Below are 26,746 nucleotides of genomic sequence, written 5' to 3'. Positions count from 1 at the left end.
ATTGGTAAATATTTATTCATATTTTTCAGATGGACAAACTGAAAACGCCAGAGTCAAGTGGCCTAAAGCCACTTCCAAAGCTGCTTGCTTTGGGAAAACCCTTCAGAACTGCCGCTTCATGAGCATTTCCCTGGCCTTGCTGGTGGCCAGAGGACAGAAGGAACTATTGTTAAGTTCTGGCTGTTTTGTGTATATGTAATGTCAGTTTCATTGTTGCTGTATACAAACTTTACCAAAACTCAGAGTAATAAAACCTTATCAGGTATTATCAAGTCCTTGGGTTGGTGAGTAGGGAATGTTTGCAGGCAAGAGGAGGCTAATTCTAGGAAAATTGAACAAAGACGGTAAAATCTGTGACTTACTTGAAAGTCATACAGATCTTGTCAGTACACATTCAGCACAATCTCTGAAACCTTCATTAACAGTAGAATCATGTGCTTACCCCCAAATCTTTGATGGCCACAAATTGTATGCAAAATGTCAACACTGGCATTCACACACTGTGGCCAACCTACCTTTCCAGGCCTCTCTTTTACTTTACCTGCGCTCATCTACACGCTGTCCAAACTGGGCTTCTTATTTCTGGAGCACAGCTCCCATCTGCCCGCTCTGGGGCCTTTCTTCATGTTGTGCTTTCCACTTGCATGTTGTGCTCTCCATCATGTCTGCTTATCAAAATCTTGGACTTTGAGGCCCACAGGGACACTAGTGCCTCCGGACAGCCTCTTAGATTCCCCCGAACTGATATCTTGTCTACATCATTTTTAGCACCACAGCTTGAAATTCTTTTGGCACAGTATTATAATACTCTCCACAACCCATGTCCATGCACGCAGCACACTAGCTGGTAAGGAAATTGTGGGTGGAGGCCCTGCAGCCTCTTCTATAGTAAAGCACATAGGACTCACACTACCATTTGCTGGCTGTGATCCCTTTCCTGCAGTCTTTACAAGTCTACAGTTTGTATAATTCTAGGAAACCCCTTTCTCTGGTCTCTGGGCTATCCTTTCTCTTTATGGGATGTACTGGGGGCCCTTCCTCAAAAAGTCACCTTTTCCTCTGATGCATTATCCAAGACATCATTAAGGTAGTTAGTGGAGTCGATGGCTGAGTCACAGTGATGAATGGATATACAGGAAACAGTGGACTGCAAGTGCACATCACTGCTATCCTCAAAGAACAGGAAAGACAGTGTCTACTGCAATGATCAAGTTCCAGCCTGTTCAGAATCACCCATAAAGGCATTAAGTGCACAGGAAGTAAATGTGAACAGAAAAAATAACCCAGATAGTGGCTTTCAAATAGAAATCAAGGAGCTTTCACTACATAATACTATTTCCTATCAGGTGGGTTAGGAAAAGCCTCTCTATTAATTCAAACTCTACACTTACTTTTACTTCAGAACAGATGGCCAACCTAAGCCCTGGTTTTCTATAATTTGGCCATAGCAAAGAACAAAAAAAATTCAAACACTAAGATAAAGTAAAAGTTGTCAGAGAACAGACAGATAGGAAGCACCACATAAATTCACAACATATACACAATAGGACAGTGTGTAACTTAAAGAGCAAAAGCACAAAACTGTACAGTGCTCTGCCATTTATTTTAAAAGACTGTAGAGATTGGAATATTTATCTGAACACACTGACAAAAGTGCTCTCAGGGAGACACTTTTCACTGTATAATCTACTCAAAGAACACACAAACATGTTTTTAAAGAAACAACTCCAGAAGAGAGATAAGTTGTAACAACTGAAGACCTCATACTCTACTAGCATGTTTAAGCTCATTTTTTTCTTTTTTTTCTTTTTTTTTTCCTGAGAGGCTTCTCTTCAATGAATATTGAGAATGTAGGAAGAGAGCGCATGGCTGTCCTTCATTGTAGACAACCACAATGGCATTAGGCCTGCTAATTTGCTAAGAGGGTTAAACTGACCTTTTCAAAGCACAGATACCAGATTTCTGTTTTTGTAGGCTCTGGTGCCCAGAAGGAAGTTCTTTTGCTTTATAATATGTTTCCTTATAAGACTAATAAAACCTAAGGCTACAATTATCTAACATGCAGTTAAGTTGTTTGGAAAGCAGATGGATAAGAATCTGTTAGCTTTCTTTTTCCTTTCCTTCCCTTTCCCTTCTTTTTCTTACCTTTTTTTTTTTTTTGAGACAGAGTTTTGCTCTTGTTGCCCAGGCTGGAGTGCAATGGTGAAATCTTAGCTCACTGCAGCCTCTGCCTCCTGGATTCAAGCAATTCTCCTGCCTCAGCCTCCCAAGTAGCTGGGATTACAGGTGCCCACCACCACGCCCGGCTAATTTTTTTGTATTTTCAGTAGAAATGAGGTTTCACCATGTTGGCCAGGCTGGTCTCAAACTCCTGACCTCAGGTGATCCGCCTGCCTCAGCCTCCCAAATTGCTGGGATTACAGGCATGGGCCACCACACCCAGCCAGACACTGTTAGCTTCAAACTAACTTTCCTAAGTTAACTTTATATGTATATGTACACATATAAATTTTCTAAGCTTTCAAAATGTTTGGAATAAAAATAATTATTTTGCAAATCTTCAACTGGGCAGATGGTTGGTGTCTGAAATAGAAATAAATAGAAGCAAAGCAAACAAAATATTCCAAAGTGATGGAGAATGTCCACAAGCTACTTAACAACATGAATTCAAGGTAGAGTGAAAAACCAAAGTGGTCTTCCTCATCATTCTCAGGTCAATAATTTAGAAAAAAATCCCTTCAGTACTACTAAGCTTCAGGCTTTGTAATGAGGACTGAAAATTCCAGGGGAAAGGAAGAGGAAGAGAAAGGAAAGAAATGAGAACTAGCAAAGATCAACAAACATTTTATTAATTCTGATTCCTTTTATCATGTGCTTTTTTATACAAAGCACTTTCAAATACATTATCTTAAATTTATAATAGGAGTTTCTTTCAGATTCAGGTTATAAATGACAAATAGCATTCGTTGTGCCCAAGTTAGAATTACACCAAAATTACCATGTGCTGGCACATACAATCATCCCACTGGTGGCTGGAAAACTGGGTTGCAGGAGTGTCTGTCACTCAGATGGGCCACCACCCCAGTGGCCATATGGTAGAGATGAGGGAAGGATGGACTAGAAGCAAGCTGGGTCTTCTGGGTCGTCTCTACTCCTTTTTCACTTCATCACCGTTTTCCCCACTGAGCTTGAACACAGGAATCTGCTGACCATCCTTGAGCTCTAAAAAGACCTCGTCAAGGTGCCACCTGAGAGAAATCAAAAGTATAGTATCTCTAATCTGTGAAGGCTGAGGCAACAGCCATAGTCAAAAAAAAAAGGGGCGTGGAAAGCAGTTGTTTTGAATAATGCCTTAAATTTTTTTAAACATTATTTTGTGTGAGTGCTGTGTCAACACAATTTTTAACATTCTACCAAGGGCTCTCATTATTTAACCAGCTTCGACTTCAAGGCAGGCTTAACAATGACTGACAGGCGAATGGAAGGGACATCAGGAAGGAGAAGGAGCAGTTTATTTCTCATTTTCTAATTCACACTGACCTTCAGTTCCTGGCATGGAATCCAGCCAGCTTGTGCACTAATCCCAGGCTCAGAGGTCAGTGAGCCCAGGGTGAGCTAGGTGGGGCCTCCTGCTCCTTTTGTCCTTGGGAATTAAAACACAGCCTGGCTAAACAGCAAACATCTATGAGAGAGGCTTCCCATGGGGGAAGTGAGTGGATGTAGTTATTGGCAACCAGACAAGCAAAGCCAATTAAGGGGTGGAGAGCTTATGCAAAGAATGTGATGAATAAATTCTGGAACAAGAGTCCATGCCCTTTATTCATTTGTAACAATTGAGGCAGTCAAGTGAGAAGCTGTAACATAGCATCAAATTATGATAGACCTAGATCACTATAACTGGAAAGTTTTACAAATTCAACGGCATAAGGAGAGGGCAATTCAGTAGACTGTATGGATAAACTGGACTCAGCTAAGAGCCACAGTACTGGCTTGCTGCCCAGGCCACGAAGCTTTCAGCTTCAAGCTTGAAAAATAATTCTTCCTATGCCCACGGTAATTTAACAACAAATGAAAATGGAGTCGGGGTTGCTTTCATCAGAAAGTCCTCCTCCCGCTCCCCCACTGCCGTCACCTTCCCAGGATACCTCTGAAAGGGGCCACCTCTGGATGAGTGGATGTAGAGAAGGCCCTCTGACTTGGATCCAGAGACAGGAATCTTCAACTGTTGGTGTAAAATGACAGAAAGGAGAGATGTAATTGGATAATTATTGTCATTTCAGAAGACGACAAAATGATGCTTTCTCGAGCTAAGCCTATAAAATTCAGTGATTCTCCACAGAAGTGAGTTGTTTTCTAACAGCCCAGCTGGAGAATCCACTTGATTTTCCAAATGTCCTGCCCCGCTTTGGTTGGCTGGTAAGGTCAATGGCAGTCTTTCCATTTGGCAAGGAGGACTCCTATGTCAATGCTCTGGGTACTTCCAATGATCGCTCAAAAGTCCACTGTTAAAAAGGAGCAAACTCCTGATACACGCAGCAACATGGATGAGTATCAAAAACACGCCAAGCCAAAGGGCTTTACACAGGAGGAGTATATAACTATTTATGTTAAATTCTAGAATAGGCTAAACTATGCTGGAAACCTGTTGTTATTTTGATGGATTACAAAGTAATTTTCAAACATCATTTAAAAAAAAGAAAAGTGACTGCCTCTGGTGGAGCTGGAAGATGTGAGAAGGGACCCACTGGGTAGGGCACAAGGGAATTCAGGTGCTGGGAACAATCTACATCTAGATAACGGCTTGACTGACACGACTGGGTGTATTTATTAAAACTCATCAGATAGGACGCTTGGATTTGTGCCTTTCACAGAATGTAAATTTTACCTCAAAAAGAAAAAAAACCAGGAACCATAACAAATATTAAACTCTACTTAATGATATATGTGCTTATGTGTATGATGTTTGAAAATTACTTTGTAATCCAACAAAATAACAATATAGATTCATGGAAACAGAGCAAAATCCAACTGTAGAATCCAGGTACCAGCTATAGGTGCTCACAGTATAAACTCTTTTATCTTTTTTGTACGTTTGAAATTTTTCATAATAAAATACCAAAAAAAAATTCACTGTTTTAAAGAGGGACCTATTGCCAGCAAATTGGTACATATTTTGACCTGGACCCTAAAGAACAGGCTTTAAAGAAAATATAATACATGAAGGCTTGTCTGAGAAAGACGACACAGAGTTCTCAGTTTCTCCTTCATCCCCAGCACCACAGGCTGGGCTTGTACCACAGGGATGCTGCCAGGTGCTGCCATGCCCATGCTCAGGGAGTCAGCCTGAGAGCCCGTAAGCAGTTGATTACACTCCGATTCAGAAAAAAAATAGTGAATGCAATATTTTTGGTTTCTCATGAAAACTAAACAAGGTATGAGCCTCGCGAAGGAGACACAGGCACAGTTAATAAGGAAGCCTGTCATGAGACAGGCACCTCCCAGAGTGCCTTCCTGTGTCCTCGGTGATGGCCAAAGATACCTCCCGGGGCAGGGGCAGGGGTGGGAGTTGGGGCGGGGAGTATCCCACCCATTCCAAATTGCCACCAAGAGAAGAAACTACTGAGGTACACATTTGTGCTTTCCAAACACACCTGAAGGAAGGCACAGGATTTAGAACATGGCTCCGTAACTCAGGTGAATAGGCAGTCACCTAGTCACACTTCAAGAACAAATCTTTGGCTGGGTATGGTGGCTTCCGCCTGTAATCCCAGCACTTTGGGAGGCCAAGGTGGGTGGATCACTTGAGGCCAGGAGTTCGAGATCAACTGGGCAATACGACAAAACCCCATCTCTACTAGAAATACAAACAATTAGCCAGGCATGGTGGCACACACCTATAGTCCCAGCTACTCAGGAGAGTGAGGCAGGAGAATCGCTTGAACCTGGGAGGTGGAGGCTGCAGCGTGCCGAGATCACACTACTGTACTCCAGCCTGGGTAACAGAGCAAGGCTCCATCTCAAGAAAAAATTTAAAAAAAGAACAAATTTTCAGGGTCCCACTGTTTGAGTCAAGCTACAGCTTTTCTCTGGAAATTACAGAATTAAGCAACAGAGTATACACTGAACATCTCTGGATGCTTTAAAAAAAAATTTAAAAAGGAAGGAGAAAGAAATGGGCAGAAGCAAGAAGGATTCTGAAGAAGAGCAAACTCTGAGGGGCCAATGTCTGAACTGTGGGCAGCTGTGCTTCCGTGGGTAGATGTGACACTTTACAGGTTGGTTCCTTCACCAGCCAGACCTTGCCAAAGATTAAAGCAAGAGTTCTGGTAAAGCAAAGTGTTGGTCACTGGTGACTATCTCACACACATACTTGGGAAAAAATCCCAATGTATGACAATTACTTCATGAACAACTGAAACATCTCATCTCTGGAAAAACTGTAAAAACTGCAAATAAAGGAATTTGGGATAAGAGGGTATATGCTGTATACAGGCGTCCTTACAAACCGCTGATTATAAAGTAAGGACCCTGACAGAATGTCAAAAATAGTCCACAAATTGGAAGGCATGCACTGAGGCTCCAGGTATCACTGCAGAGTCACAGCATTTGGCAGCAGTAGAAGCCAGAACCTAGCACCACAATCAACATAATCACAGCATGGCCAAGGCCCCAGGGATGTGGGGAAGCCCAGGAAGGCGCCCTCTCAGTACCACTGGGGCCAAAGTGAAAGTTGGACAGGACAAAGCTCCCACCAAAACCACCATGGCCTCACCCTACTCTCACTGGGGTTCCTGAAGCACCAGATCATGGATGCTGCATCAACCAGCCCCAGCAAAGGCACCTTTGGCACACAATTCCTCAGTGCTACAGCTGGGCTCTGTGCTGAGAGAAACGCAACAGCCAGACCTACCCACTGGCTTTTCCAAGTTCTCAGGATTGCTGGGGTCTAGCCAAGTGACCACAGGCAAGGAAGCAACAGACGGGCTCCGCCACACCATGGGAGCAATCCGGTGGCCTGGCACAGAGTGAGCACTCCACACATGCCCAGCCCTTCCCTGTGCTCCTCCTCCAGGGTGTCCTCTCTCACGCAGTGTCGCTGCCGTCCTTCCACTCACATCCATGCTGGACATTGGACCATCACCTCTGACCCACCTGCTCCTGATACATGACTGTTACCAAATTCTGTCACTTGGATGCCACGATGTCTTCACATCCGTCTTTTGCTTCTCCAGGCCACACCTCTGGTTCATGCTCTCACCACTGCACACCAGTGTGGCCACATCTCTCTCCTAAAGGTGACTCCCTGTAGCCAGTCCCTGGGCATTACCAATCTACACAAATCCACCTTCTTTTAAAACCGAATATTTTAATCAGAATACCAGAGCATGAATTGCTTTTGTAGTTAGAAAAAAGTCTCATTAGAGCTGGGTCCATTAAGAACATACTAAAAATAACAAAAAATAATGTAGGTCAGATCACCTCACTCATCCTCCAAATACTTTAAGGGCTTCTGCTGCCAGAGTCTAGCACACACCTTCCAAGATGACACTGTGGCCCCCTGGTGGCCGCAGCCCCTCCTACCTGCCCACACCCACCTCGCCCACCTATGCCTCCACTGCCATGCCATACTGACAGGGGACACAGTGATGAACTTTCCCAGGCATGCTGCTCCTCAGCCAGGTGTTCTCTCCACCGTTCAAAGTCCTCACAGCCATCTCCCAGGCCTCGAGCCACTTCCCCTAGGCCTGCACAACAGTGACAGGGTTTGCCTCACCCTGTCTTACTCAGGAATTTTCAACTGTAAACCCCCAAAAGCCTTCTGCACCTCTATTCCCCACATAGCTTAGAATCATTTCTCAAGCCAGAGTATATACTCAAAATATGTTTGTTAAACAGAAGAACAAATGTGTTTTACATGCAAGTGAGTGTGATCAAGTACAAAAAGATAAGTTATAGCTAAAAAAATGAGTTCGTATTCTGTGGAAGCAATGTAAATAAATACACTTTAAAAATCAAAGTTTAAAGAGTTGGTTACATTTGAATGAGCACTGACTGGATAAAGATGCATTTCTCTTTTTTTTCATTTTACAGACAATTTCACTGTCACCCAGGGTGGAGTGCAGTGACATGATCATAGCTCACTGCAGCCTCCAACTCCTGGGTTCAAGCGATCCTCCTGCTTCAGCCTCCTGGGTAGCTAGGATTATAGGTGTGCACTATCACGCCTGGCTAAATTATAGATAGATAGATAGATTAGATAGATAGATAGATAGATAGATAGATAGATAGATAGATAGATAGATAAGATAGATAGATAGATGATAGATAGATAGATACATTGATAGATAGATTGATAGATAGATTAGATAGATAGATAGATAGATAGATAGATAGATAGATAGATAGATAGATAGATAGGCAGGCAGGCAGGAAGGCAGGCAGAGAGACAGGCAGAGACACAGACAGAGAGACAGAGAGATAGAGAGAGAGAGAGAGACAGGGTCTTGCTGTGTTGCCCAGGCTGGTTTCAAACTCCAGGACTCAAGCAATCCTCTTACCTCAGCCTCCCAAAGTGCTGAGAGCTATCAAAGCCAACATGGTAGCAAACCACCATGGTCATTTCTCTACCTTCAATTCAAGATGGCGACGTCAGCACACCCACTGCATTCCCTGCCACATCAATTCCCCAGAATGGAAGAAAAGTATATAGAAATAGATCTATAATATAAAATATATTTTATATAAACATTAAAATCGATAATAGAAAAACTTTTTTTAAAGGTGCCAAACCTAGCTTTACTTAGTGGATTTTCCCATCCCAAATCCTTAACTCCAAGACTTTCCAGGAGACAGTAGACTCTCCTCTCCTTCAGCAGGCACCAGCCTGCAGTTTGCAGGGAAAGCACGTTACCTTGGCATCAGCAATGTCCACGAAGTTTTCCCTGTCGATGAGCTTGAGATAATGGATGTTGAGAGGAGGGCCCAGAGCTTCCTGTGCCTCAGGATGGCTCTGCAGCTGCTCCACTGCCAACTTGTAATATAAACCCCTGGAATGAAACTCTAAGGACGAAAGACACACTTACTTTCTTTATTGAACTTGGTCAGGTAGAATCTACTACACAGAAAATTAAATAATACAATTGATGTACAGGGTAGAAACAGAAACGTGAAATCTGTGGATGGACGAATAATTAGGACCATCTACTCTAAACTGTCCATTTTACAGACTCAAAAACCAAAGCACAGGCAGGCAGTGTTTTGCAGGGATGTGCAGATGACCTTGGGCCTTGACCTCATGCAGACCCTTTCTGCTTCACCTCATTTCTACCCTCACTCATTGCCTTATTTCTACACCTAAGGGGTTTGGTCAGCTCTTCTCTAAGTTTCCTCTCAAGTCTCTAAGTTTCCTCTAAAGTCCTATGATTCCATGACTTATTCAAAGTGACACAGCTGGTCCACGGCAAAGCCGAGGCCAGAATCCATGACACCTGACTTCTAAACATTGCCTGTTCCACTAAGTTGAGACATAAAATAGAAAGACCACAACATTAACAACAAAACCCTCAGGCCAACGAGAATGTTCATTCATCAAGATTTAAGCCAACATTTCAACTCAAACTGCTCTCAGTCTCAGGAATCCTTCTGAGCCCACAGGCTACCTGGGAACTCCGGGCAGCACCTCCCTGAAGCTGTAAGTTCTAATAATCAGCTGCCCAAAGGAGGGAGCAGAGGCAGGCTTCCCAAGCAGGGTGTTCAGTTTGGCCGCAGAAAGCGCTTCCCTTCTGAAGGTCCCATCACACTAATGAAGGAAATGGTGACCTGACCCTGGAGAGGCCAAGGGAATCCCCCTCCTGGGCTGCTTCCCAGGAATAGGGATACAGGGAATACCACAGGCATGAACACGGTGCCAGCCATGATAGGGAAAGAAGGGACAGAAGCAGGGTCCAGACAGCTAATCTTTATTGAGTGATTTCTATGGCTAGACACTGTTCTCAATATTCCACACATCTCACAATGTTCAATAGCTCTCGTGTTGTGAGATTCAATTCTCACCTCATACACAAGCATTAACATTACCACACATCACACCAATAAGGTAACTAATGCCCAGAAAGGTGACGGACTCCCCCATAAGGCCACATAGCTGGTCAAGAGCTGGAGCCGAGATTCAACCATTCAACCCAGGCAGTCGGCTGCAGTGCCCAGGTCTCACCGACTTAGCAGCCTCCTAAGGGAGAAAGGCTGTCACACCAGAAGGCTGAACCCTGACCCAAAAGTGCACCCATTCCTCCTCATGTCCTGCCCCTGTCCCTTTGGCAGAGGGAAGAGGAGGCCAAATTATTCAGTGTGAATCATTCCTGGGAATGCTCATCTCAGGCCTCCTCCAGACTCTGCAACTCCACCAACTCTGCAGGATGGTGCAGAAAGGCTGGAGAGGACACTGGAGCCTGTTTGCTTGTCTGCTGGTGACACTCACATCCTGAGAAGAAGTGAAAATGTTGCAGAGTGGATGACGAGCCAAGCTGGGTGGGGATAAAGGAGCCTAAAAAAAGTCAGTCTAGAAAAAACTGCTGCCGCTTTGCCACCACTAGCATTAAAATGACCTTAAATGTCCTGGCTGCTGACAGTAATTGTGGCCTGTCTTTACAAATTCAAATTTGAGTGCAGTGGGGCTGGAAGCGGCATCTGTCAGGATTTTGCCATCGTGGTCTCTGCTTTTATTTTCTGCCCCTGCCAGAGTTCCTTGCTCATGGTCCTTCCTCCATTAAATCAACAGCAGAGAATGAAAGTGCAAAAAAAGGCTGACAACACTGGACACACAGCCACAGCTTTCCCCACCTGTGAGCCATCTGGTATTCCCCTTCCCTCTGTCCTTTCTTTATATAATCTCAGAATCTTGATGGAGCCCCTGTGTGTGCACTGGACTGAAAGCCCATCCTGCTTTGCTAGGCTTCTTATGCAAATGAGTCCTGGTCCTTTTATTTGTACTCGTTGCTCCCAGAAAAACTGAGATTACAGGATACAGAGGAAGCTATAGCCAATGAAATGGTGGACTAGCCTTTAAAATCACCCTCTCCTCCTTTCTCTAATCTAAAGAAAGCATCTCAAGTATTTCCTCTGATGGAGGAGCAGGAACAGGATTGCTAGGAGGAGGTCAGGCCGCAGGCAGCTCTCAGGATACTTACTTTGAACGAGGTAATACACAATGGCAAAGCCCCCGGCACAGAACACACTGTGGAAAAGGATCCTTGCTCCCAGAGGCATTGACCGCCTGCTTCCTGCATACTTAAAAACAAAAGATACAAATTTATTGTAGGATTCCCAGTTTTGTGCCAAGGGGATTTGCCCGGCTTGGACCCCTCAAGGAAAGAAGCATTAAGGAAGCCAGCAAGAAGGCCAGACCGCCCTCCCTCATTTGCTTCCTTTCCAAATGCCAGGGTTGGTTCTGGAGCCAAACTGAGTGCCCTCCTGAGGGTGCCCTCTCGAGAGTGGCCCATGTCCAGGACCCATGCTGTGGGGGCCCTGCCGCCCCCAGCTGGCCCAGCACAGAGCGAGCATTCAGCCCACCATCCTGACAGACAGAGCCCAGACTGTGTGCCAAGCCCAGCGTGGCCAGGAAGCACAACCACTTTGTCTCAGGCCAACTGGTAAACAGGAAGCTTATCCTTTGTGGCAATGGCTGGTCCTGTAAGCCTGCGAATGAGCTGGAGCTGTCACTGGCTCCTTTCATATTTTGAAAAATGCACCACCCTCAGGATGAGGAAACTTTGGTTATGACTCAGGCTGAATGAACAGATGGAGGGATGCCAGCTCAGCAAATACAGCATACCATCCATCCACTCTTATAATATGTAAGAGTATCAAAATGAGTGTAAAGTTAATTACAGTAATGTGATCTGGGAAAAGTCATTTAGTTCTCATAATGAAAACGGTCAGAGCATCTCTGAAGAATGTATTAGTCAGATCTTGCTTAATTTGAAGAGAGCTCAACAGGGTGAGGCAGCCAGACTGGGTTATGCAAAGGTTCCCAGAGTGTTACAGCTTCCAACACCAGCATGAGACACGAGAGAAAGACAGAGCAGGAAACAATGCAGAAAATGCCCATCCCTCCTGTGAAGTTAAAGCACAAGTGAACCCTAAAGACCAGGAGAAGCCCATAACTATTCAGGGAGTGACTTTCTTCTATTGTCTAACTCGAGAATACCCTGGCAGGTTCTAGTGGGGAACTTGGCCCTGGAACATTCCATTACCTTTTGCCACATCATAGCACAACGCTCTTGAAAATCATCAAAGGCAAGTTGTCCTGCAATTAGAAAAGATTTTACATTAAAATCATTTTTTAAAGCCCAGTTCTCTCTAGTCTCATACAGCCAAGATTTATTACCAACCCAAGCTTTAGAACATGAACAAGAAGTTAAATTTAAACTCTAAAACAAGCCTTCTCTGTGAAAGGCCCTGGTTTTTCCCCCTTCTGCCAAATTAGGAAGAAAAAACAAAGCCTGCGGGTTTCCTGTCTGTGTCCTATGTAGTTTTTGTTACAGCAACCAAAGAACCGGTGTGCACAACGGAGAACCGCAGGCAGCAAGTGCTTTGACCACAGCACAAACACAGGGCCAATCAGCAGGAGGCTGGACCCGCAGAAGCAAGATGTACAACAAAAGCTGTACATGACAGAGTGAAAACAGCACTTCAGAGTTAAAAAGAAACAACAGTACAGTAAACCTATACATGGACTTTAACAATATTGATAATACCTAACACTTCTGTCTCTTACTATTATGTGTCTTGTACTATTCTAAGCACTTTACATAATTCATTTAATTCTCACAACCCTTTGAAGTAGGAGCTATTATCATCACCGTCATTTTACACATGAGTAAACTGAGGCACAGAGAGGTTAAGTAACATGTACAAAGGTGCACTAATAAGTGAATAAGTGGTAGAACTGGGATTCAAACTCATGGAGTCTGGCTCCAGCATCTGCTCTTTCAACCACTGTGGTACACTGCCTTTAAGATATCTAATTAAAGCAATATTGAAATGTGAAAACAGTGTCTCTGAGCTAAAATATATTCTTACTGTTCAGTGTAAAAGTCCTTGGCAGGCATGCCTTTCCTGCTATTTTTCCAGACAAGGTGGATACATATTTGTACCTTCATTCCTTCTTTTGTTTAGCAAACGGTTACTGAGGGTCTGATCTGGTCAGACAGTAAGAATATAAAAACAGTATCAAGATATAAGGAATTTTCCTTGGTCCTGAGGGGAATACAGACAATTAAACAAATAATTATAACATAGATCTATCACATGCAACTGCACAGCTATGCACTGCACAACCCTTGTAGGGCACCAAGCACATTAGAGACATCAAAGATTTATATCTTTATTAAGACAGTTTGCCAACAGTTGGAAGTACTATAAAGTATCTTGAAGAAGGGATGGGGATGGGTGTCTTTTTCTAATTTGCACAAAGGTGCCTTTGGGCTAGCAGCAGCCTGGTTAGTGCAACCAGACATATGCACCAAGAAAGGAAGTAACAGTCAGGAAGTGGTCGACCTTGCTGCAGGGCATCAGCGGAGGTTTCACAGAGGAAGTTTACCTTAAGAGAAAGGTGAAAAGAGTAGGAGAACAGCTTCAGATCCAGGAAATCACAAAGGCAGAGTGGGCAGAAACAAGAACTGCTGAAGTGTAAAGCGCAGGAGAGAAGCCACAGGACGCAGGTCCAGAAATGGAGGGGCGGCAGCATAGTGGGTGATTACTGCTAAGAAAGACCCTCGACCCTGAGCTGTCGGACTCTGCAGATGAGGGGCTACAGAAAAATCTCTCTGGGACAGGGGTGGGCAGATGGGGGAGAGAAGGCAATGCAGCAGGACTGCCAGAGGACACCAAAGCCCAGAGCTAAGACCAGGTAGCAAGTGTGCCGCAAAAGGGTGGTTTCTTAAAATATTTAGGATGGGTCTTATTTATTTACTTATTTTTATACTTGCTCATTCCAAAAAGGATGATGGAGCTAACAAAGATACATACTTTAGAAGAAAATAGATAGGTAAGGAAATGAAGATAAATGAAAAATAATATTCAGAAAAGAAATAAGGCTGAAATAAAGTTAGAGCACAATAGGACATACTGTCATTCACTAGGCATTTCCTCAAGGTGCCACATATTCGACATGGCTTCCTATCTGCTCAGCAGACAGGGAAGCTTGAGGAGCTACAAGGTCCACAGTGTCCGTGGGAAAAGGCAAACCTGCCGCTGAGTTGGAAGACGACAGCTGCTAAGAATATACGAAGCCTCAGAAAGCCCTCGCCAAGACTCAGATTCTCTCGAGTGACTGGTGTCGCAAACATCCTGTATTAAAAACAAGATAACAAAAATAAAAAGTTCCCAACTTCCAAATGACTATGTTTTATAACATCCAACTATGAAAGCCACATTCATACTCCTCCACCACCAAAAAAAACAAACAGAAGAATTATTTTACAAGCAGCCAAAAGAGTAAGGACTCAAGAGTGCTCAGGCAGTGAGGATCAACCAAGTCTCCCCAGGGCCCTTCCGCATCAAAGCAGGGGTTGGGGTGTGAATGGTGGGTAGGAAATGGGTTCAGGGGTGAGTGGAGGGCAGCGGGGACTCCTTTTCAACTAGCTTCAGTTTACCTGCCCCTTCAGCTGCCTTTCAAAGAGTGTTAGGTAGCCCTCGACCTCACAAAAAAACAAATATTCAAAAAGGCACTGTAGAGGAATAGAGATGGATTTTAGGCTAACTGCAGGAATGTTACCTCTTAGAACTAGTCCTCTAGTAGGAAGTGAAAATTAAAAAATGTGATGTGCCATTCTCTGCAATAAACTCAAGTTCAATCAGTCTACTACATTGCCAAATAAGGGCAGATTTATTTGCTTAACTGTTCGCCAAAAGGCAAGGGTTGCATCCGTATTGAAAATCAAGGAACTTGTTAGCCACAGGAAGGTGGCACAAAGCACTGGCCAAGGTCTCTCAGGAAAGCAGTCTTAGCTCTGCTCTGATACACAAAGGGGTGACTTTGGCCTCCAAAGGTAAATAGTTTATAAACCTTTTCCAAAGTACTAAACCCTCTCTAGAGCCAAAGCACAGTCTGCTAAACAGATGCAGCAGCTGCTCAAGCTGGCAAAGGCTGGAGGATCCTCCTGTCAGCCTCCCCTCAGCTGGGACCAGAGGAAGCATCACCAGGGGGATCAACAGAACAGCCAGGGAATTCAAGCCATAGACAGGATCCCACAAGGCAAGGGTGGAGGCAGGAAGGTGGTGCAACTTCAATCTGGGAAGCACATCAGAACCACAGGAAGAGCTTAAAGAAAAAAAAAACAGGCCAGGTGCGGTGGCTCACACCTGTAATCTCCACCTTTCAGGAGGCCAAGACAGGAAGATCACTTGAGCCCAGGAGTTCAAGAGCAGCCTGGGCAACATGGTGGAACCCAATCTCTACAAAAAATACAAAAATCAGTCAGATGTAGTGGCGTGCACCTGTGGTCCCAGCTACTCAGGAGGCTGAGGCAGGAGGATGGCTTGAGCCCAGGAGGTGGAAGTTGCCGTGAGCCAAGACCATGCCCCTGCACTCTAGCCTGGGCAACAGAGCGAGACCCTGTTTCAAAACAAACAAGACAGATGTCCAGGCCACACCCAGACCAATTAAAATAGAATTGACAGGGGAAAGACCCAAGCAATGGTGGTTTTTAACTTTCTCAAGTAATCGCAATATGCAGCCAGGCTTGGGAACCAGTGGTATACTGGGAACAAAGCACATAAAGCAGTATTACAGGTAGCTGAAGCAGGAGCAGGGCCAAAAGCCTGGCTATGAACACAGGCCATGTGACATTGCCAGCAGGCCTATTAACACCCAGAGTCCTCTAAAGCAGCGCTTTGCCAAGCATAACCTATTCACTTCACCTCTGTTCCTCTGGGTAACATGGCTGGCCTGGCTTGTCCTACATCTGGGTAACTACTATGGACCAGGCACCATGCAGGACGTTTTATATGCACTACTCCTGGTTCTTAAAACAATCATGAAAGGTAGATATTATTTTTGCCTTTCTGAACTAGAAAAAAAGCCTTAAGAAAGAAAGGTTCTGAAACTTGCTTATGGTCATGCAGCTATTCCCTATCAGAGATATTACATGCATCTGTCTGACTCCAGAGGGCATGGTCTCTCCACTGAGCCAAGACCATGGATTTCAGAAGAATCAGCTTCTCACACAGGTAGGATGTGCTGTCCAAAAGCCATTTCCATCTGCCAGAAGCAAATCACTGCTACTCTGGGAAATAGTTTTAATCAATATTATCCCCAAGTTATAATTTAAAGGAACAAGGTAAAAAAAAGAGATACAAAATCACTTAGAGACTACTGGGAGGAAATGGAGAGATGGTTCTTCCCTATTGTTGAATGGGCACGGCCCACTGCTACTATCACCTTGGGGATTACATATCGTCCTGCCTTTAAAAATCGAAACGTTGTCAAGGGTCAGGGTGGGAGGGGGTGGGGGGACGGTGGAAAGATAGTACAGAGAATTATGCTTAAGACAATAGAGATGAAAAAAGTAAGGCAATATAAATTAAAATGAATAAGAATAAGAAACAAAATCCAAAAGGCCAAAAATAAAGATTAAAAATTTGGCATTTAAGAAAAAGAAGTATGTGGCTCACACCTGTAATCCCAGCAATTTGGGAGGCTGAGGCAGGTGGATCACGAGATCAGGAGATCGAGACCATCCTGGCTAACGTGGTGAAACCCCATCTCTACTAAAAATACAAAAAATTAGCCAGGCATGGTGGTGGGCACATGTAGTCCCAGCTACTTGGGAGGCTGAGGCAGGAGAATGGCGTGAACCCGGGAGGTGGAGCTTGCAGTGAGCCGAGATTGCGCCACTGCACTCCAGCCTGGGCGACAGAGCGACATTCCGTCTCTAAAAAAAAAAAAGTATGAATGGCAAAAACAAAATAAAAGAAGGCTAAACTTTTTTGAAGAATGAAATGTCTCAGATTTAAGGTAAGGGAGACAAAAGGATAGTACTAAAAAGCAAAATGATAAAAGCATGCGAGTAAACATGATAAAAGTTTTTTTTAAGTAAAAGACTATGAAATTAAGCATTTTAAAAATTAAGTATACAAATGTTAGCGCTGACTTTTTAACCACATTTTGGCTTTGAAATCATGGAATAACTTGAATGCTTGTAGAGGAAAGGCTTACTGTAACCTTTTATTCTTAATCACGAGGCAAGCTCCCTTTGTTAAGCTGAGTTAAGAATGTTAATAAAAGGTTGTCCAACACCCTTTCTACAGGTTGGCACAAAAGTAATTGTGGTTTTCGCCACCAAAAGTAATGGCAAAAACCACAATTACTTTTGCGCCAACCTAATATCAGAGATGTCTGCTACTCATCCCATGAAGACCAAGACTGCCTGGAGAGAGGGTCCCTGTGCCAATGGGAAGGATTAATGATTTTTTTAAAGATTAATAAACTGTAAAATGAAGGAAGATGCCATTTAGTTTAAGAGGGCATCAAGCTACCATTTCCTGATATGACTTCACAAATTCCATTTAAAATAGCTATAAAGATACACACAAGAAAAGACAGAAAGTAGGGCCTGCTTGGAACCATAACAAGTTGCAAAAGTCTAAGGAAATTTCCACTAACCTCAATGTAAGTGAAGAAAGAAAGAGAAACATGTCCATGGACAAATGAACCCTGGCACAGCTGGCCAGAAACCATGTGGGGAAAGGGTTCCGCCCTTCACCTCTCTCCACACCCAGCTCAAAGTTTCTGGGTTTGTAGCAATCAGGAAACAGGCTGGCCAGCCCCAAACTGGGTATGAGTCCCGATTCCAGAGACAGCCATTGTCATTTCCCCACCCCACTCTGTTTCTATACCCATTCAGAGACTACAATCCTAAGTAAACCCAGCAGTAAGGAGAGGCAGGACTGGCAGCAGTGCAATAACAAACTCACTCTAATAAAAGAATATGGAGAAAAATATCACTTTGGGTACTTAATTGGCTGTAGAAAGACTGCCTGTAAGAACTACACGTGATGGGAACAAAGGACACTACACACTAAAGAAGGAAAGGGAAGAAACTCTAATAAGGAGTGATTTCAAGGAAACTCACAAACTAGAATTAACATAGCAGAAAGCCAAATTCATAATGAAGTCATATTCAGAAAGTTATTGAAAAAAAATCCAAATGCATAATGAAAGAACAAGAATATAAAAATGAAGAGCAAGAAAATGGCAAGTGGAGATTTAGAAACTAAGATCTATTCAACAGATCATTGCTTCTGGTGTTAAATAACTAGAGTAATTGGAAGATGAGATAAAACAAAAATGATACTAAAAGAAAACTTGAAAAAAGACAAAAATGTAGAACATGTTCCAGTTCCGTTCACCAACACCTCCTGGTAAAATTTTACATACCATTTTCCCAAAAGGTATACCAACAAAGGATGACATATTGGAGTAGCCTTAGGCTTCTCTGTAACTACAAATTCCTGAGAATAAAGGCCCAACCAAACTGTGAAGAGGAAGACATTATAAATTTGGAACAAACTCAAGATATTATATAATCTATATAGACATCCTGAAAACGTTATTTGAAAATATACTGCAACTTATTGAAAAAAAATCCAAATTCCTTAAAAATAATGGCATATTAGGACCAGCAGCATGCACTGAGACCAATTAATCCAAATAATTGTTTACTTTTAAAATGAACAGAAACATCTGGTGTTTTGTTATTTTACTTTTTATTATTTTAATTATTTTTAGTATTTTAGACGGAATCTCACTATGGTGCCCAGGCTGGTCTTCAATTCCTAGCCTCCAGTAATCCTCCTGCCAAGTACTAGTACCCCGTCTCTACTAAAAATACAAAAAATTAGTCGGGCGTAGTGGCATAGTTTTTAAAAAGACATACAATATTTAAATTTACAATACAGCCTAAAATTCCAGATATTGCCGGGCATGGTGGCTCACGCCTGTAATCCCAGCACTTTGGGAGGCCGAGGCGGGCAGATCACTTAAGGTCAGAAGTTCGAGACCAGCCTGGCCAACATGGTGAAACCCCCATCTCTACTAAAAACATAACATCAACCAGGCATGGTGGTGAGTGCCTGTAATCCCAGCTACTCAGGAGGCTGAGGCAGAAGAATCGTTTGAATCCTGGAGTCAGAGTTTGCAGTGAGCCGAGATTGTGCCACTGCACTCCAGCCTTTGAGACATTTTCCGTCTCAGAAAAAATTAAAAACTCCAGTATTAACATATAAAATGTAGGTAAAGACAGCCCCAGTGAACCACACCACCTGACAGTTGTAACTTCCCCCAATTAATCCAACTGGCTTCAACCAACAGGAGGAGGCAGAATTGATGCTGAAACTGTTCCATGCCTCCACTTTCAGGAGGCTTGGCAGTTTGCACTCTGGCACTCTTGGGAAGCCTAAGCCACTATAGAAGAATTATGGTTATCCTGCTAGTGGGGTTCTTGCTACATAAAAAGACCATGTAAGAAGCCACTTTGTGAGGAAGAGGCCTAAGATGGGTGGGAGGGAGAAGATGCCCCACTGTTCCAATATTTCAGTTGAACCCAGTCATCCCTACCAAGGCACTAGCCATGTGAATGAGCTGTCATGGACATTCTAGTTTAAGTGGACTACCAGATGACTGCAGTACCAGCAGAACATCCATGGGGCAAAAGAACCATCAGCTGATCCAAGTCAACCTACGGAATCATGAAAGACAATAAAATTATTTTAGTTGTAAGCTACTAAATTTTGACATGGTTTGTTATGCAGCAATTGAAAATGGAAATATCTTTTACAATATCTTCTGAAAGGATTTTTAAAAACCTCTTTCAGATATGTTACTTTTAAGAGCAGCAATTTAAAAAGCAAAGAAAGACTTAAAAACAGAAGACTTGGAACATTCAAACAAACACAAGGAGGGTAGAAATAGTCAAAGAGTTGAATTTAAGACAAAACGCAGGCCGGGCACGGTGGCTCATGCCTGTAATCCCAGCACTTTGGGAGGCCAAGGCAGGCGGATCACGAGGTCAAGACCATCCTGGCCAACATGGTGAAACCCTGTCTCTACTAAAAATATAAAAATTGGCTGGGCATGGTGGCACAGCCCTAATCCCAGCTGCTGGGGAGGCTGAGGCAGGAGAATCACTTGAACCCAAGAGGCAGAGGTTTGCAGTGAGCCAAAATCGCGCTGCTGCACTCCAGCATGGCTACAGAGCGAGATTCCATCTCAAAAAAAAAAAAAAAGTATTTGAGACAAAGATAAACAATAATATAGTAGTTATGAACACAACATAGCAAATATCATTATACCAAAATAAAGCCAAAAACTACCACAAATATTAAAAAAAAAAAAAAAAGAAAAGAAAAAGAAAGAAAAGAAAAGAACTAGAGAGGGAGACCACGGATCGCTTTCCAGTTTTAGCAAACCCAGCTAACAAAAAAGCAGTCAAGGCCAGGTGCGGTGGCTCATGCCTGTAATCCCAGCACTTTGGGAGTCTGAGGCAGGAGGACTGTTTGAGTCCAGGAGTTCAAGACCAGCCTGGGCAACACAGTGAGACCCTATCTCAAAAAGAAATAAAATAAAATATAAAATAAAAATAAAATAAACCAGTCAAGAACAGAGAATTTGAGTAATATAGTTTTTACCTTGCAAGGTACAACATGTGTGTATGTGTTATCTGTGGCGATATATGTGTAAATACTAGCAGGTAGCACCCATCCCATAAAGCTTTGTGGGACTGACATAAACCAACCTGTTTTCACTGCCCAGTCCTGTGACTACTTCCAGGAAAGTAAATCTGAACCACTCTGGAGAGGGCAAAGCAAGTGTATAGATTAGCAATTATGTATCTTAAATCAACTTCATCTGAACCATAGTGGAACTCTCTCTCATACTACTGCAAGTGGCTAACCATTATCCCTAATTTTGAAAATTATGGTAAAAATTTGAAATTTAAGTTTTAAATTAGAAGATGGAAGAACTCAAATCAATTTGATGCCATTTTCAATGAGAATAAAACAAACTGAAAATGTTAACGGTTGTTACCCATTCATTCAATCAACAGATATTTGCCAACTGCATCCAAAACCAGGCACCGTGCTAGGCACTAGAAGTAAAAAAAGAACAAAACAGACAGGTCATTTATGGACCTTACCCTGTGCTGTAGTGTGAGGAGACAAACAGTAAACAAATAAGATCACTTCAGTTAGTAATAAGTACTTTAAAAAAAAAAAATAGGTGTTAAGAAAATAAGAAGAAAAGCCACAGACTGGGAGAAAATATTTACTAAAGATATCTGATAAAAGAATTGTTACCCAAAATATGCAAAGAACTTGTAAAATTCAACAGTAAGAAAATGAACAACTTAATTTAAAAATGGGCAAAAATGCTGAACAAACGTCTCACCAAAGATATAGAGAAGGCAAATAAGCATATGAAAAGTGCTCAACATTATATGTTTATTAGGAAATTGCAAATTAAAACAACGAGAGGCGGAGGTTGCAGTGAGCCAAGATCCTGCCACTGTACTTCAGCCTGAGCGACAGAGTGAGTGTGACTCTGTGTCAAAAAATAAAAATTAAAATAAAAAAATAAAGTCTATTTTATGTATTATTATTTTTTAAAGTTACCACTGAAGGCCCGGCGCAGTGGCTCACGCCTGTAATCCCAGCACTTTGGGAGGCCGAGGCGGGTGGATCACGGGGTCAGGAGATCAAGACCATCCTAACACGGTGAAACCTCGTCTCTACTAAAAATACAAAAAATTGGCCAAGCATGGCGGTGGGCACCGGGAGGCGGAGGCAGGAGAATGGCGTGAACTTGGGAGGCAGAGCCTGCAGTGAGCAGAGATTGCGCCACTGCACTCCAGCCTGGGTGACAGAGCGAGACTCTGTCTCAAAAAAAAAAAAAAAGTTACCACTGAAAAGAAATTAGCTCAAAGATATGATAAAATGTCATCTGAGAACAAATCAAAGCTCTCGAAATTAAGATATAACATAAACACCTGATAAAACATATGCTAATATTCATAATGAATTATAAAACCCAAATACTGAATGAAATCGAATTGTTTTCTAAACTGCACTTTCTTAAGACCACATAACATAGTAATGGTTGTTCTCCCTCTAAAATCTACTCTAATTTCACTCCTACCTCTCACCAGTGCTATCAAAACCTTGAAATATTCAAGTGGGAAATGCCATGTGAAGACTCTCTCAAAAATAAGCAAACAAATAAATATCATGACATACTAGAATATGAAAGGGGGAAGCACAATTTTAATGTGGCAGTGAAGAACGGCACCTCTGCCAAGGTGACATGTGAGACTGGAGGGATCATTTGAAAACCAGGGGAAGGGCACACCAAACACACCAAGGCCCTGAGGCAGCCACAGGCTCCCTATCTTCAAGAAGCAGAAGGCAGGCTCGTGAATGAGGTGTGGAAGAGGCCAGGCAAGAGGGCAGGGTCTTCATCATGCAGGTTTTGTAGGTATGGTAGGGAGTCTGGATTTTACTCAAAGTGTAATGAGAAGATGCTGAAGGTTTCAATCAGGAAATGACACAGTATGACTTGCTTTTTTGTTAAAGATTTCTCTAGAAAGGACAAGAATGGAAGCAGGGAGTCCAATTAAAAGGCTCCATGGCAGAGCTGGTGGTGGCTTGAACTAGCTGGTAGCAGCAGATCTGCAAAGAAGTAAATCCACTTGAGATATGAAGCAGAATTAACAGGACTTGTTGACAAATTATTAACAGAAATTGGGGAAAGGGTGAAGGACAAGGCGCATAGAAGACTGATTTCTGAATTTATCAATATTATCCTTAAACCTCCTTACAAAAAACTTGAGCATTCAAAACTACCATGCAGTTGGAACTTAGTAATGATAAAGAGTCTTGATGGAAAGTTTTAAATAGAAAACCATGATTTCTAAATCATTAGTCATGACATCTGCTTGAATAAATACATTTCAAGGCCATTCTCTTGTAGATTTTAAACCACAGCAAGAAGGTATTCAGTACTTTCTGGCATAAAAACTTCATAGAATGGACTCTGATTCATAACCATTTTGCAAATGAGTATGAGTAGGGCAAACCCTATTAAACATTTACTTCAGCATTCCTATTAAGAGCCTCCATTTTAGAAAAAAAATTTATAAAAATAAAACAATTTGGTATCAGTGACTACAAAAGGAATCTGGGAGGTTTGCTGTTGACTCTTCCCTCCCTAGAGTCCTCCCTTTATTCTCACAGACTCAGGTGTTTGCCTTCTACTTCTCTGGAGAGTCCTCTCCCCTCCCCTGCCTGTTTTATATAGCCCCCCATTCTATATTAGGGGCTGAACTGTGTCCTCCCAAAATTCATATGTTGAAGCCCTAATTCCCAGGTTCTCAGAACATCACAGTATTTGGAAAAAAGGTCTTTAAAGAGGTAATTAAATTAATATGAGATTTTCAGGGTGCATCTTAATCCGACAAGAAATCTGGACTCAGACATACACAAATACAGAGAAAAGACTATGTTGAAAACTGATTGTATCCCATTATTCAATGGCTCCCCATCCTATTCAGAATAAAATGTAAGCTGCTTTGCATTACACGGTCTTACTGCCCAGTTTCCTCACCACATTCTTAAATCCCAACCACTCTCCTGAGTTACGCTGAGCAGAACATGGTAAATGCCACAGGCCCTGGCACTTCCTGTCCACTCTGGCAACCCCAACCACCCTTTAAGTCTCAGCTCAAATGCTAATTTTAGTGTTAGAAGAGGTCCTTGGCTTACCAAGGCAAACTTAATTTTTCTTTCACCTATACTTTCACAATAGTTACTTTAGTATGCTATGGTTGTTAAATTACCTCATTCTCAATAGACATTTAACTATTTTAAGGCTAGGATTGGGTTTTCCATTTTAGAATGCCTCTTATCTAACACATAGAATAGGAGATCAATAAAATGCTTGTGGCATTAATCTAACAGGATGTTACTAGATTTGTGGTAGGTAAAGAGTGGGATTCTACTAAGAAATAGACCTTTCCAGGCGGGGTGCAGTGGCTCACACCTGTAATCCCAGCACTTTGGGAGGCTGAAGCGGGCGGATCACAAGGTCAGGAAATCGAAACCATTCTGGCTAACACAGTGAAACCCCGTCTCTACTAAAAAATACAAAAAATTAGCCAGGCGTGGTGGTGGGCGCCTGTAGTCCCAGCTACTGGGGAGGCTGAGGCAGGAGAATGGTGTGAACCCAGGAGGCGGAGCTTGCAGTGTGAGCCGAGATCGCGCCACTGCACTCCAGCCTGGGCGACAGAGAGAGACTCTGTCTCAGAAAAAAGAAACAGACGTTTCCAGAAAGAAAATACCAGTTTCCTAGATCACAACCCAGGGTTTCTATGTAACTTCAATCACTCTTGGAGTGTGGTCCTTGTACCTCTGGAGGGCCTTGAGACCATTCCAGGGAGAACACAAGGTCAAAACCATTTTCACAAAAACACTAATATGTTACTTGTCCTGAAAAGGAAAACTGTATCTACCACCAAATAAATAAGACTTTGGCTAATGAGATTAATGGTGAAAGTAATGAATATGAATTTTTGTTATTTATAATAAAATGTTTTACCATTTTAATGATCTGCATAAGTTAGTAAAAATCAGTATTTTTTAAATGACCAAGGCATGGTATTTCAAAATCATGCAAGAGAAATTAATTTTAATGTAACAGAATACAAAAAGGTTTACTGATCAGGCTTCAGATTACATATGACAATTAATCTTTAAGAAATTATCACTTGCCAAGTTTTGGTGTGGTATCAAAGAACATCTACAATTATCTGAAAAGGCTATTAACATGAAAAAGCTATGAACATGCTCCTCCCTTTTCCAACTACGCATCTATTTGAGGACAGATTATTTTCATATATTTCTTTTTTATTTTGAGACAGAGTCTTGCTGTGTCACCCAGGCTGGAGTGCAGTGGCGCGATCCTGGCTCACTGCAACCTCCGCCTCCCAGGTTCAAGCAATTCTCCTGCCTCAGTCTCCCAAATAGCTGGGACTACAGGCACCTGCCACCACGCCCAGCTAAATTTTTTTGTATTTTTAGTAGAGACGGGGTTTCACTATGTTGGCCAGCTGGTCTTGAACTCCTGACCTCATGATCCATCCACCTCAGCCTCCCAAAGTGCCGGGATTACAGGCATGAGCCACTGCACCCGGCCTATTTTCATATATTTCAACCATAAAAATATATTGCAACAGATTGAACGCAGAAGCAGGTACATCTGTCTTCTATCAAGCCAGACATTAAAGAATTTTTGAAATAATGTAAAACAATGTTATTTTCACTAAATCTTAAAATTTTCATAAAGAAATGCCATTTATGTTCATGTTACCTGGGTTTATTTTCTCAAAATGAATAAATATTTTTTCAGTTCTCAGTTTTAATTTCTAATACAGTAATAGCAATAGATAGAACCCACATAAACAACAGAATGTAAAGGGGCCCTGACGCCAAAATATTTGAGAATTGCCTCTCTAAGGAACCAAGAGACCCAAGGTCTCAAAACTCAGGCCTATCTCAACTGCTCTGTTATTACTATTTTTGTCATAAATCAAGTGTCATACCAGTATGGATCTGTTTCTAAAGTCTTGATATAGTTTGGGTATTTGTCCCCCAAAATCTCATGTTTAAATGTAATCCCCAATGTTGGAGGTGGGGCTTGGTGGGAGGTGACTGGATGATTGGGGTGGATTTCTCTTGAATGAGTTGGTACCATCCTCTTGGTGCTGTCTTCACAATAGTGAGTGAGTTATTGCGAGATCTGGTTGTTTGAAGTATGTGGCACCTCCTCCAGCTCTCTCTTGCTCCTGCTCTTGCCATGTGATGTACACCTGGTCCCACTTCACCTTCTGCCATGAGTAAAAGCTCCCTGAGGCCGCCCCCCCCGGAAGCTGAGCAGATGCTTGCACCACACTTCTACAGCCTGTGGAACCATGAGCCAATTAAACTTCTTTTCTTTATAAATTACCCAATCTCAGGTATTCCTTCATAGCAAAATAAAAACAGCCTAATAAAAGTCTAATCTATGCCACTGATCTATTTGTCAATCCTTGTGACAATACCACTCTGCCTTAATTATTTAGATTTATACTAATTCTTGATATCTGTGATAACTCTGCATTTCAACACAGATTTACTACATCAAAAATTAAAGACAAAAACTTACAGGCTTGTGCCTGTGGTCCCAGCTACTGAGGAGGCTGAGGCAGGGCAAGAGGATCACTTGAGCCCAAGAGTTTGAGACTACAGTGAACCATGATCATGCCACTCCACTCCAGCCTCTGCAACATAAAGACCCTGTCTCAAAAAAAAAAAAAACCACACACACAAAAAAAAACCCTAAAACCCACTGAACATTAACTCTCCATTTCCCCATCCCCCAAGCCCTGGCAACTACCATTTTATTAATATTTTCTATGAATTTTACTACTTTAGATATCTCATTTAAATGGAATCATTTAGGCCAGGCACAGTGGCCACACCTGTAATCTCAACACTTTGGGCGGCCAAGGCAGGCAGATGGCTTGAGCTCAGGAGTTTGAGACCAGTCTGGGCAACATGGTGAAACCCCGTCTCTACTAAAAAGAGAAAATGGAGGATCCCTTAAGCCCAGGAGTCAGAGGTTGCAGTGAGCCAAGATCGCCACTTTACTTCAGCC

The 26,746-nt window shown here is 42.6% G+C and overlaps 1 protein-coding gene across 6 annotated transcripts in view; it reads right to left on the bottom strand.

Moving 5' to 3' along the window:
• Positions 1 to 2,828: 2,828 nt before the first annotated feature.
• The window catches only part of LOC129040449 (cytochrome c oxidase assembly factor 1 homolog), an 89,331-nt gene continuing 65,413 nt past the window's right edge, over positions 2,829 to 26,746 (bottom strand). For 3 of the 6 annotated variants that reach the window (XM_054494999.2, XM_054494997.2, XM_063667370.1), the window contains exons 2-6: positions 12,252 to 12,304; positions 11,187 to 11,286; positions 8,912 to 9,060; positions 4,146 to 4,222; positions 2,829 to 3,248 (exon numbers count right to left, since the gene is read on the bottom strand). In XM_054494999.2, coding sequence (XP_054350974.1) covers positions 3,149 to 3,248; positions 4,146 to 4,222; positions 8,912 to 9,060; positions 11,187 to 11,286; positions 12,252 to 12,266 — 441 coding nt within the window. In that variant the 5' untranslated portion in view covers positions 12,267 to 12,304 and the 3' untranslated portion in view covers positions 2,829 to 3,148. Of the gene's footprint in view, positions 3,249 to 4,145; positions 4,223 to 8,911; positions 9,061 to 11,182; positions 11,287 to 12,251; positions 12,305 to 12,389; positions 12,503 to 14,128; positions 14,351 to 26,746 lie in introns of those variants that run through there. The other 3 variants (XM_063667369.1, XM_054494998.2, XM_054495000.1) reach the window with 3 other exon arrangements.

Source organism: Pongo pygmaeus, chromosome 6 (genome assembly GCF_028885625.2).
Source record: "Pongo pygmaeus isolate AG05252 chromosome 6, NHGRI_mPonPyg2-v2.0_pri, whole genome shotgun sequence".
Classification (NCBI taxonomy): domain Eukaryota; kingdom Metazoa; phylum Chordata; class Mammalia; order Primates; family Hominidae; genus Pongo; species Pongo pygmaeus.
Note: the sequence above shows the minus strand (reverse complement) of the source record. Positions and strands in the feature narration are given on the sequence as shown.